Here is a 13,558-nt window from a genome sequence, read left to right on the forward strand (position 1 = left end):
GTTTTCAAACAAGTAATTCATAGGAATAGTGGAAATTTTGGGTATAAATATAATTTTATCCTGTAGCATATCCTGTAAAAATGTTAGCTTCAATCAAATTTGAATGTAACTTATTGATCTGTAACTTTGTACCATTACAAAGTTTTGGAGAGTTTATTTCAAAAGCAGTATACAATGAATTGTGGTTTCCTTTAATTTATTAATATACAGCATTGACACTGGTCATGCGGCACATTTACGTGACCAGTGTAATGAACTGAATGTTTTAAGCATTGTACAGATAAGAAAAGGTGAAAAGAAATAGTGTTATAAATTTTGTACAATGTCCTCTGTGTTCTGTCTGCGGGGGATCTCTTTACTAGCTGCACAAGTGTTTCAACTGACCAAGGTATGCCATTGCTCCTGGTTTCTGATGTAACTAGGGATGAAGTGTGCTGTAACACTGTTTCCTTATTTTTGTTTTCTGGACCTGAGTATAGCAGCACATTGCTGTCTATTTTTCAAGGGGACACCTTTAGTTCTCTGCAGTATTGCATGTATCTTACCCCTCCAACACCCCTGTACTTTGAATTTTATGTATATAAAAAGGCTTGAAAATGTAATCCACCTTGAATTCACATCATGGAGTAAGAAGAAGCTGACAAAATAAAGGCATATGTATGTGTGAAGGCCTTTTGCTAACAGTCGCAATGTCTTTTTAATTTTGCCAAAAATTTTCCTTATCCACATCACATCTCGTTTTCCATGCTGATCACCATTTTGTTTCTTTTTTTTTTTTTTTTTTTTCATGCCAGCTGCCCTTCATTTGTCACCAGCCCCATTCCTCTGTGCAATTATCGCCTCAGTTTGTACACTGATGCTCTTCTGCTTTCAGTGTTCATGTGCATGAACTGCACACCCCATTTCTCTGCACGATCAAAACACTGCAGAAGAATACCCCACTCGCTACAGCTTTATTATAGATGAATGTCAAAAAGTTAAAACAAAATAAATAAATCACTAGTTAGATTTTTTTTTTTTTTTTTGTAACGTAACCAAATTTCAATCAAATCAATAAAAGTATTTTTAAGATTTTGGGGAATTTAGTTTTCCTTTTGGTATTTTGATATATCAAAATGTCCTCTCACTGAATACCTAAACCCCTAGATGTACCATCCTGCCAAATTTCTGATTTTTAACTAAACGGTAATAGTGTTTTTTTGTTAATGAGAAAGTCAGTCAGTCAACTATATATAGACATAATATTTATATATCCGTTTCTGTCTTTGCAGATAGATTTCTATAGATTAGCAGTATTTTGTAGCAGATAAGCTTATGTAACTGTTCACACAACAGCACCTCCTTATGCTGGTACTGACAGTGGAGCTGTGCGTATGTTAAGAGTTTGGATTTCTGAATTTTGAAGCATGGTATGTACCATAAATAAATGCTATTAATGTTTGGTCCTTTTACGTGGCCTTAGAAAAAGCAAGAAATTCACATTTTTGGAAAAAGAATTCTCCGAGGCAATAGTCAGAAATGAGTCCTGCCTGTCTGATGCAGATCTGCATTGCGGGAATGGGTATGTTTCTTGCCAGCCAGGAAACATTTGGCTGCCAGCTATGTATATTATCTGGTCAATATTGTTAACGCTAGCAGTTGAGATTCCAGTATTTAGAAACTATTGGTTTTGTCTCTAATGCTACCTTTATGCAGTAATGCTTGTGAGAGGAGATTCTTACTAGTCAGCTGTATGAGGATCAAATACAGAAGCTGCTTGTTTGTTTTAATGGTTATTTATATCTGCATGCTGACCACTGTGACATTTGACCCAGCAATTCAGTTTATGTGGTTGCTAACAGCACATTACACAGTCAGTCAGAGTGAATAAAGTTAGGTTTAAAGTAGGAGTGAATATAATCCAGAGAGCGAGTTTTAATTTGTCTGAGTACTCCATTCATGTAGATATTAGAGTACTTCCATTAAAATTCAATCAACCCATGTTTACAGCATTACTGTCGCTATTTGTTGGATGCTTATTTTTAAACCATTACATCAGTTACATCTGAACTTAACAGTTTTATATTTAAACACTTGTATTTTCTGTCAATCCAATATTTTATTAGTTGCAAATTTTTTTCTTAATATTTTAGAAATAACAAACTTTGGACATGAGATGATGCTGTGTAGTCTGGATGATATGGACTTAATTAAGGTGAGTTTTATTTTGGTTATCCAAATACAGTTTATATCAATTGTGTATTTGTTTATATCAGAAGTAATTATTTTATTTATAGTTTCTTGGAGCATTTATGCATTTTAGGGAAGTCTAGAAACGCATGTAATAAATGACGTCTTTAATGGAGAATACAACAGTACATTGTATTCCAAAGTACTATTACTTATCAGAAGTTGAAATCTAGTATAGAATTATGGGTAACACACACAAATTTTTGCTTTTTAATTCTTACTTTTAATGCACAAAGTTGTTTGCACATATTTATTTGGTAAGCAGTCTTTATTGTTTGTTTGCAGGAATATTTAATGTCTTTTTAAAACTACTATTTAATAATTTTGCCAGATTATTTCTTATTTGAATTCATATGCAGTGATCACCCACCTATAGTTACGTTACAGGCCCATCAGCGATGGGTGAAAATCCGCGATATAAAAAGACCATATACAGTTTAACCTCAGTTCACGACCATAATTCGTTCCAAACTTAAGGTCAGAAACCGATTTGGTCGTGAACCGAATCAGTTTCCCCCATAGGATTGTATGTAAATACAATTAATCCATTCCAGACCGTACGAACTGTATGTAAATATTTTTTTTTAAAGATTAAGCACAAATATAGTTAATTACACCATAGAATGCACAGTGTAATAGTAAACTAATGTAAAAACATTGAATAACACTGACACAAAACACCCAGGCTCCCTGCTCAGCTGCACGAGCAGGCTCTCTCTCTCTCTCAGCAGCAGGCACCCTCTCTCTCTGTCTCTCTCTCTCAGCAGCAGGCACCCTCTCTCTCTCTCAGCAGCAGGCACTCTCTCTCTCTCTCTCTGTAACATTGCAGCAGTTCGTGCTATAGCCTTGCAAGCCGATCGCTGTATAAACACCTTATTTTAATGAGTTTTAAGCACAGGGGAGTAGGAATTAACATTTGAAAAAATCTGAACTTTATTTAAAAAACAACAACAAGCAACCAAGAAAATAACATTACAGGAGTTCGCGCTATAGCCTTGCAACCAATCGCTGTATAAACACTTTTTTTAGTGAGTTTTAATCACAGGGGAAAAAGAAAGTGAAAAGTAACACAGCAACCATTTACGCTACGAACCAAAAAATGAACATTTGAAAAATCCGTAATACAAAAACTAACCATAAACCCAAGAAAACTAACCTTGCATAAGTTGAGTTCTGGCATGAAGTGAGGAGGAACTGGGTGGAGAGGAGGTTACAGTTTTGAGGGAGAGTCTGGCTCCGCGATGGAGGGATGTTTACCTTCAGGTGTTTTCTCTCGTGTGATTTCTTGGGTTTCTGGTGTTTTTAGCAGTTTAGCTGGTGGGAGCGAAAGCCTCATGCAGCCATTCCTAAAACAAAGTCCTTGTGACCCAACCCTTCGTGTTTGTCCTCCACGTAACCGGCAGTCTGGCTTTGTTTACATTGTGCTGCTTGAAAGCACGAGGGTTCTCAAATTGGTAAATGAGTAAACTGGTAAACAGTTTTTCCACCTCTTCCAGCACTTGAGGTCTCTGCCTGGTTAACGCTGTAACTCCTTCTACAACATCAGCTGCTTTAATAGATTCTTTCTGCTTTAGAATAGTCAAAATCGTAGGTTTTGACTTCTTGTACTCAGCGGCAAGATCAGTAACACGAATACCACGCTCAATACTTGTCAATAATTTCTTTTTTTTTACTTCGATTTCAATTTTCTGCAAAACTTTCTTCTCACCACTCTTCACTTGCTTAGAAGCCATGTCTAACTGCAAAAAGCACACGAAATACTGTAGAGCACAAAGAGATCACAGGTAAAGCACGCACGTCTGACTGAGAACAATGAACAGGGAGTGGCTCAACACGTGCTTAAATACAGTAATCGGCATGTACGAACCGGAAGGGAAATGAAATAGAGCACAAAGAGTTCACAGGGAAAGCATTCACGCATGGGCAAGCATGCACATCTGACCGAGAACTATGCAACACGTGCAAAATCATCAGTGCTCACAAACCGAAAGGGAAACTGGCTTGTTCGTATACCGAGTGTGTGGTCGTGAACCGAGGCAAAAGTTTGGCGAACTTTTTGGTCGTGAACCGAGTTGTACGTGTACCAAGACGTTCGTGAACCAAGGTTCCACTGTAAATATTTTTTTATAGTTCAAGCCTTAAAATACCCCTTCCACACACTTTAAGCACATGTAAACTTGTAATGGCAAGTGACGTCCGTGTAATGCTTTCCTTACCGAAGTATATCCAGGAGTTTAACCTTCTCCTGAATGGGCTCACCACCACCAGAAGATTTAGAAGAAGCAGGACGCTTGGGAGCCATAGTAGAGCTTAAAACAAAACGAAAAGTTCACAAACAGTTTGTTCACTACAATCGGACCACAAGCAAGATACGCAATATGCAGAGAACCGAGATGCGTCCGGGACCCATGCTCGCTGCTCTTGTGAGATTACACCACGTTAACAGCAGCAAATCAGAGCTCAAGAGAATGAAAATCCCACTCGAATTGGTTGAGTCTCCTCTTTCAACCTATAGCGGGCCTTGTAAGAAATCATCTATGTACTGTAACGCAAAAGTCTTTCTCTGCCGTAGTGTACAATGTGACTATATTAAATGATTTACTGTACTGTATTGCTTAAATGTTCATTATTTTATATACATATTGAATTTTTACTGCATTTTAGTCAATATTTAAAGTTATAATTATGAATTATAATACGTATTGTTCTAATGGACTTTTGTCTAGAACACGTAGTGACTGCTGAAAACTTTATGCTTTGTTATAAATTGGCTGCAAAGTACACTGCAGGTAGGATGTACTTATTGAAATTTTTAGTGATATAGCGGGGCCGCGATAGCTGAACTGCAATATAGCAGGGGATCACTGTATTTATTTCTTTGTGCAAGGTTTATTAAGCTCACGAGCATTGAAAGTTAGCTTACCTGTTGCGCTTGCTCTTGACTAGAACATAGAACTGTGGAATTAAACTGTTCAGTGGAACTACACATCTGCTCGGCAGGTTTTAAAGGACATGGTGTGCAATGCCCTTTCTTTAAATTTCACTTTATAATAAACTCTGCTAAACTTTGTTAAATTAAAGGCTAAAAACAGGGTGAGGTATATTCTTGCGCCAAAATCAAAACAAAAATTCCAGAAATTGACTTGGATTTTTTTTTTTTTTTTTACTGAATTCATACTAAGTTTCATTTTTATTTGGCAAACCAACCGCTGCCAATTTTTGGCTTCGTTGAGACATGTAACCATCAGTTCTTTAAAATGTTTATGGTGGGCTGACTGCCTTTAAACCTGAATCTGAAAGGTATTTGTTTGTATGTATGTGTCAATGAATTTAAAGAATGCTGAAGGACAACTTTCAAGGTAGATGTGCCCATGGCTAATACAGCCATCCTGAATCTGAAAACGACATTTCAGCAAAAAAAAAAAAAATGAGGACTCCACAGAAAGATCTTTACTGTTTCTTTATGGTCCCTTTAAAGCCATCTTGCTATTTCATACAGATGTAAGGTGGCATAGTGGGTGTAACTATAGAAAGTTGCATGAAGAAAATTGGCACTGTGACTTTTTGTATTTTTAGCTGATTATGCTAAAAAACTGCAAGGAAAAAAAAACAACCCTGAAATGTTCAGCATTATTGCTTATAAGAATCAATCATACTCGAATATTATTTAATCTTCAAGAATAATCTTTTGATCACTTCCCAAATCTGAAAGATCATTTGCAAAGTCATCCTGTTTTCATCTGGAACTGAGAAATATGTAGCTGAAGTTAACAATGTTATAAGAGAATTTTAATGTTAAATTTAGTGATTTCAAAAAATTGAAGAAATTGTGAGTATTTTCCCTTTTAAATAAATCTGAATCATAAATTCATCATGGATAAAATAACTGAAATATTTCACTGCAACTGATATATTTCTTAAAGCTTGTGTTCCAAAAGCAAATTTTTGGAAGTAAGTTAGAAAAGTATAAGTATGCATACATTCCTGTTTCGGCTCCACTTATTTATGTAAATCTGCATTTTGAAATTTGAATCTTATGTAGCCAAAGAATCGAACATTGCTGGCAGATTCTACTGTACCAGATTAATTAAAATTGTCTTTGGCAATGTAGATGCCAAATTATAAAAAAAAAACTGGTAGAAGAAATGAAAACACAAACCTCTCGCTAATTAACATTAAAAAGTATTTAATAATTCTGATTAGAAGTAAAATATTTTAAAACATTTCATTGCTTATTTATTTACTATTTTATTCTGATAAATATGACCATATTTTGTTTATTGGGTATAGGAACCTTCTAAAATTTTCAATAGTTTAAAATTTTGCACTAAATTTTGCAATATTCAATAAATGCATTGTGTAATCTGGAAATTCACTGAAGTTTACTGTAATAATTTTTTTAAAGCTGTTTTCCCCTTTATATACATATTAAAGATTTGTTTGAATCAGCCACAGCATTAAAACCACCTATGTAATATTGTGTAGGCCCCCCTTGTGCTGCAAAAAACAACTCTAACTTGTCAAGACATGAACTCCACAAGGCCTTTGAAGCTGTCCTGTGGTATCTGGCACCAATACATTAGCAGTAGATCCTTTTAAGTCTTATAAGTTTTGAGGTGGGGTCTCCATAGATCACTCATTTTTCTGGCGCATCCCACAGATAAATGATTGGTCTGAATTCTGTGCAGCATTGAGGTCAAGTCAACATCTTGAACTCTTGGTCATGTTTCTCAAACCATATCTTAACAATTTTTGCAATGTAGCAGGGCACATTATCCTTCTGAAAGAGGCCCTTGCCTTCAGGGGATACTGTTGTCATGAAGCGATGTACGTGGTCTGCATCAATCTTTAGGTAAATGGTACATGTTAAAGTAACATCTACGTAACTGTGAGTACTCATGGATGGTTTGGTTTCCCAACAGAACATTTCATTACCTCAAACAGCTTTCTTTCTTTCCAAAATGCATCATGCTGCTATTTCATTGCAAGGTAAACGATGCACATGCACCCATCTGTCCACATAATCTAAAAAAGAAAAATGTGATTTTAACTGACCAGGTCACCTTCTTCCATTGCTTCATGCATGACGCTCACATGCCCATTGAAGGTGCTTTCGGTGGTGGACAGGGGTGATCATGGGCACTATTACAGGTTTGTGTCAATGCAGCCCAATACACAGCAAGCACCAATGCACTTTCCCTCACGGTTACATTTTTCAGCAATTTATGCAACAGTAGCTCATATGTGGGAACAGACCAGTTGGACTAGCCTTTGCTACCCTCATCAATGAGTGCTGGCTCACTGTTTGTTCTTCCGTGGACCCCCTTTTGGTGGGTACAAATACTTCAACACCCCTCAAGATCAGCTATTTTGGAAATGCTCTAACGATCACAATTTGGCCCTTATCAAATTCTCTCACATCCTTATGCTTGCCCATTTTTCCTGCTTCCAACACATCACCTTCAAGAACTGGCTCTTCAATTTCGGCCTAATTTATATGTTGTAAGATACCTATATAGATAATCGATGTTGTTCATTTCACCTGTCAGTGGTTTTAATCTTATGGCTGATCGGCTTTTATTTGTGTTTTAAGAAATGCACTCAGTCTGAAAAGTGTAAAAACCTTGTCTGCACATATGAAAATGTTTGATTTTAATTTATTTTGTTGTGGCATATCCTTCTCTTCATCTTTTGCTTACTTACGTTAGCAGTTGTCACAGAAAATCATCTTGTTCTATATCTTCCTGTCCTCTGTGTCTTGCTCTGTCACACCCATCACCTGCATGTCCTCTATCACGTCATCCATAAACCTTCTCTTAGGCCTTCCACATTTCCTCTTGCCTGGCAGCTCTATCTTTAACATCCTTTTCCCAATATACCCAGCATCTCTCCTCTGCATATGTCCAAACCAACGCAGTCTTGCCTCTCTGACTTCGTCACCCTACCGCCCAACCTGAGCCGACCCTCTAATTTACTCCTTTCTAATCCTGTCCATTATCATAACACCCAATGCAAATCTTAGCATCTTCAACTCTGCCGCCTTCAGCTCCGTCTCCTGCTTTCTGGTCAGTGTCACCATCTCAAACTCATATAACAAAGCTGGTCTCGCTACCATCCTGTAGACCTTCCCTTTCACTCTTGTGGATAACAGTCTGCCACAAATTACTCCTGACACTCTTCTCCACCCAAACCACCCTGCATGTAGTCTTTTTCACCTCTCTATATATGTATATGAATATTGGAAACTCAAGCTGTTTTAATTTCTGAAAAAAAAATGCATTTAAACTGCATTTCAATTCAAAACAGAATCAAAAATATCATCCCTGGCTAAAATTGGGCAGACTTAAAAACAAAGTGGTATTTTAAGTACTTTAAGTACATTTTCAGAATGGTATTGTCTTTAAATAATACTAATAAAAATTTCAACATAAAGTGCACTTTTTCTTCTTAAAAAAATAAGGCAGAAACATAAAAGCTAATTTGACCAGCTTCACCTTTAAACTCTGAGTAACCTTAGCCAAAATTATTTTGTACATTAGGCTAAAACAGTGTGATCATTGAACATTTTGTAAATAGATGTAATTAGAAATACTAACGGTCACGGAGGTCCAACGATCCCCAGTAAGAGCCACAAAGTCCGCCTTCTGTAATGCATCTAATTTGGCTTGCTTTTCAGTGTCATAAAGCTGTTGAATTTTACTTGAAATAGTCTTTCGGCACGTGCTCGCTGCAACATGTTTTGCATTTAGATGGAACCGTAAGGTTGAATTGCTTCGGTGGTATGCAAACTCCTTTTTGCACAGTTTGTACAAATCGATGCTTTAATTAAGGCTTCCGTCAGGTAGTCTTTTGAAATGAAATTTGCCTCCGATCAGTCTTAGCAATGCGCTGTCTTCTGACTATTGCATTTTTGTGGGTCTGATGTGTGCATCAATGTAATCGGTGTACCAGGAAATCATGCATTGACAAAAGTTCCCCTTTGCTTGGAATGCAAAGTGTGATTAAATGCGTTTTTTTTTTAACTTATTTTTTTCAAATTAATTAATTGCAATTAACGTGTTAAATTCCCACCACTAATATATAAATATATATATACCAATGTAATAGTTTTGTCACTGTTGTGAGTGTTGCTGTCAGCAAGGAATTGATTATGATTATTTCTTTCAATCTGGTTCGTATTTGGAGGATGAGTTGTGTTCAAGTTATATTCCGTGTTTGTCAACCGTCATAAAGATAACAGGTTTCATTCATCGAAGTGATCACTACCCAAATCGGTACTTGTGAATCTAAGATGTTTAACAGGCATTCCCGGTATTAAGTTGTGGATTTCCCTGCGAATATTTAGCGGTAGCGTGTGTATGAACTTAATTTAACGTCTCCTAGTCCTGCAAAGTCGGTTCACGTTAGCCGCTCTGAGTACATGCATCGAAGTTTTTCAGCTGTGCTTGTGCTATCTCGGGCAATCTCGCGATGTCCACGGCCTTATTTAATGTTAGCTCAGACCTGGCATACCAGCAATTTAAACTCTGTTACAAAGTGATCAGAAGTCTCATTTAAACCCTGCGTCTTCTCATTAAACTTGTATCTCGCGAATATGGTATGCGTCGTGGGCATGACAAATGCCAGCGGCAGCCTGTCTGTGAACTTAATTTAAACTTTAGGTTAACACCGTGCTTTGTTTCCGAAGTAGTTGCACCCATGAATATGCTTGTCACTTGCTTCATATTCTTTTGCTGCCTTTTCAATTGTGTAATGCGTTTTTTTGTTCAGCGCTCTTTGGAGTTCTTCCTTGTTCTCTGGGTACTTGCGTCCCGCATCATCACGCCTCACACGGCAACCGAGCCGTCGGCTATGGCCATATATATGGTTGAAAGTAGGTTCAAGTTATGACCGTTACGTGTAGAATTTTGAAATTAAACCTGCCTAACATTTGTAAGTAAGCTGTAAGGAATGAGCCTGCCAAATTTCAGCCTTCCACCTACACGGGAAGTTGGAGAATTAGTGAGTGAGTGTGTGAGTGAGTGAGTGAGTCAGTCAGTCAGTCAGGGCTTTGCCTTTTATTAGTATAGATATATATTGTATATATTATATATTGTATGTATATATGTGTGTGTGTATATGTTTGTTATAAAATAAATTAACACAATTCTGTATTTATATACAGAACATGGGATTATACATCTATTTGTGAAACCACAGTAAATCAAGAAATACAATTAAGTAGTGTATGTAAGTAGTTACTGCCATTATGTAGTTTAATTTCATACAAAAGAGAACAAATTCTTATTCAAACATAGAGCACTTCTCGACTCTGTTATTTTCTGCCTGTCACTGCACATGTCCAAATTGCCTTAGTCTCTTTCTTCTTAGCAAAACATCCATTGCATCCACATCACATCTCTTAAGTTGCAATTTGTCTGCTCATTTCATGACACTGATCATTCACTTTTCTGTTCTTTACAAATTTGCTCCATATTCTGTCGTTGTTGGCCACATGTCACTCACATGAAGCATAATTCTTCCCACAAAGCTTGCATACACATTAAACTACATGGTTAGAAGCCCACCTTTTGAAGTTAAAATGGGTGACCACTGAAATTTCTTCCCTGCACCTCTCCTTTGCTGTCACCGTTGCCACAAAAACATCAACATTGCCATTATCTATATGTAGACTATATCAGCTTCTTTAATTCTGCTTGTACAATTTGTAATAACAAAGATTACAGCCTCTGCCTGTAGGCATCCCTTCATAATATTACATCTTTTATGCATTGTATTGAGATTTTCCTCAATACTTCTGCTGTACACTCTCTGTTGTACCGAATACAAAATGGAAAGCAATGTTGAAAGTACAAAGGGTAAAATGGTATTCTCACTAAAATACTACAGGTACATATTGACTTATTTCTGCTTTCGGTAAGACTGCCTAATATGTCCTAATATCTCAGCTTCTAATGAATAGCTGTTGTCTACTCTATTAATTTTTTTAGGGTTGTGCAAGCCCAAAACGTCAGCTAGCTTTTCTGGGACAGCTTGTTAGTATATTAGAAAGTGAGAGATTTGAAGACTTTTCTGTGTCCTTTGGGTAAGTATAAAATTGACTTGCACTCTCAGGAGTATTGTATACATTGCATCTTCCTTTCAATAAATGCAATTGTGTCCTTTTTTTTTCTTCATCCCCAAAAATTTTATCTTTTCACCTGTTTGTTTTTGTCTGTGTTCTGCCTACAGAAATGAGCAGCTTCTGAAGGAACTCTTCTCAAATCCGTATCTACCATCTCTTTTGAGCCCTGTTTGCAACCCATGGCCAGCTCACATAGCAGAAATAATTAAGAAAAAGGATTCTGGAAGCAAAAAGTAAAAACACTACATTTCTTAATAGTCAATGTGACAAAACACTTTTTTACATTTTTTTTTTTTATAGCCAAGCACAAAGTCTTTAATTGGGTACAATCAAGCAGACATCTCTATATTGATTCTTAAAGGGACAATTCTACATTTGTCTCACACATTTTGGTTGCATACATATACAGTTGTTCTTTGCAAGTATCTGACATTATAGGGCATTTGTCTGTTTACATGTGTTGTATGTTATTTTCTGCTATGGTATGTCTCTTGATGAAAGTGATTCTAACAGAGGATAGGGTAATAATTGTTCAGGTTTTGTCAGACTCTGAGACACCAGACAAATCAATACAGACTAGCTTAGATCTCTGGGATGTCCAGTAACTGACCACTTGTGGTTCATGATGGGTAAGTATGCAAGAATGAAATGCAAGCGAGCAGACTCCCCGTAACTTTAAAAAATATGCTACTGAGAAATAATCATGAAGTACCACTTTCTTTTAGAAACTCCCACATAATCCAAGTTTTCTTTGTATGTACCACATCTTGATACTTCTGTTTACTGTGCTTTTATATTTTGTAAGTACGTTGTCCCAATTTGCCCAAATACAAGTTGCCTTTTTTGTATTTTAGACTGATGTCATTTCATATTTCTGCTGGGCATTTAATACAGAATTAGTTTTTCTAAGACCATTTCATGTCACTGTAATCTAATGTTTAAAAACATCTATATAAAAAGCCCTTAGTAGTGATAAAAGCAAATGCTTGGAGTAATCCTTTAAACACATTAAAGGCAGACACAGCATAGATCAGAACTTTAAATCAAAATGTTTTCAGAGAATGTGTTTATCTAGATATAAGTTGTCAAAGTGACTGTATTCATTGCATATATGCACTCACTGCCCACTTTATTAGGGGTACGTACACCTTGCTTATACCGCATTGGATCCCCTTTTGCCTTCAGAACTAATATAATTTTTCATGGCATAGATACAACAAGGTGCTGGAAACATTCCCCAGGGATTTTGGTCCACATTGGCATGATATAAAAGCACATTTGCTGCAGTTTTGTTGGCCACTTGTCCATAATGCGAATCTCCCATTCCAGCACATACCAGATCTCAAACCAATAGAGCACCTCAGGTGACTGTGGAAGCCATTTGAGTACAGTGAAGTCATTGTCATGTTCAAAAAACCAGTCTGAGATGATTTAAGCTTTATGAAATGGTGCATTAACCTGCTAGAAGTATCCATCAGAAGATGGGTACACTGCAGTCATAAAGTGATGGATATAGTCCGCAGTAATATTCAGGCAGGCAGGCTGTGGCATTTAAATGATGTGCAGTTGGTACTAAGAGTCCCAAAGTATGCCAAGAAAATATCCTCCACACCATTACACCACCATTACCATTCATACAAGGCAGGAAGAATCCATGGTTTCATTTTGTTGACTCCTATTTCTGACCCAGCTATCTGGATCTCACAGCAGAAATCGAGACTCCTCAGACCAGGCAATGTTTTTCCAATCTTCTGTTATCCAATTTTGGTGAAACTGTGTGAATTGTAGCCTCAGTTGCCTGTCCTTAGCTGACAGGATTGCCACCCAGTGTGGTCTCTGGTGCTGTAACCCATCTTCTTCAAGGTTCAATGTGTTGTGCATTCAGAGATGCTCTTCTGCATGCCTCAGTTGTAATGAGTGGTTGTTTGAGTTACTGTTGCCTTTCTGTCTCTTTGAACCAATCTAACCAGTGTCCTTTGACCTCTTCGCCTAGACTGCTGCTCACTAGTTATTCTCCCTTTTTGGACCATTCCCTTAAACCGTAGGAATGCTTGTGTGTGAAAAATCCAAGCAGATCAGCAGTTTCTGAAATACTCAGACCAGCCTGTCTGTCACCAGCAACCATGTCACATTCAAAGTCGCTTAAATCGCCTTTCTTCCCCATTATGAGGCTTGGTTTGAAATTCAGCAGGTAGTCTTGAGGAT

General features: G+C 37.1%; 1 protein-coding gene across 1 annotated transcript in view; it reads left to right on the top strand.

Annotated features, from left to right (window-relative positions):
- Positions 1–13,558, top strand: part of haus7 (HAUS augmin-like complex, subunit 7) — a 43,867-nt gene that overhangs the window by 15,682 nt on the left and 14,627 nt on the right. Inside the window, exons 4-6 of the mRNA XM_039774896.1 lie at positions 2,133–2,194; positions 11,220–11,314; positions 11,461–11,586. Of these exons, the coding sequence (XP_039630830.1) occupies positions 2,133–2,194; positions 11,220–11,314; positions 11,461–11,586 (283 nt within the window). The remainder of the gene's footprint in view (positions 1–2,132; positions 2,195–11,219; positions 11,315–11,460; positions 11,587–13,558) is intronic.

Source organism: Polypterus senegalus, chromosome 13, assembly GCF_016835505.1.
Source record: "Polypterus senegalus isolate Bchr_013 chromosome 13, ASM1683550v1, whole genome shotgun sequence".
Classification (NCBI taxonomy): domain Eukaryota; kingdom Metazoa; phylum Chordata; class Cladistia; order Polypteriformes; family Polypteridae; genus Polypterus; species Polypterus senegalus.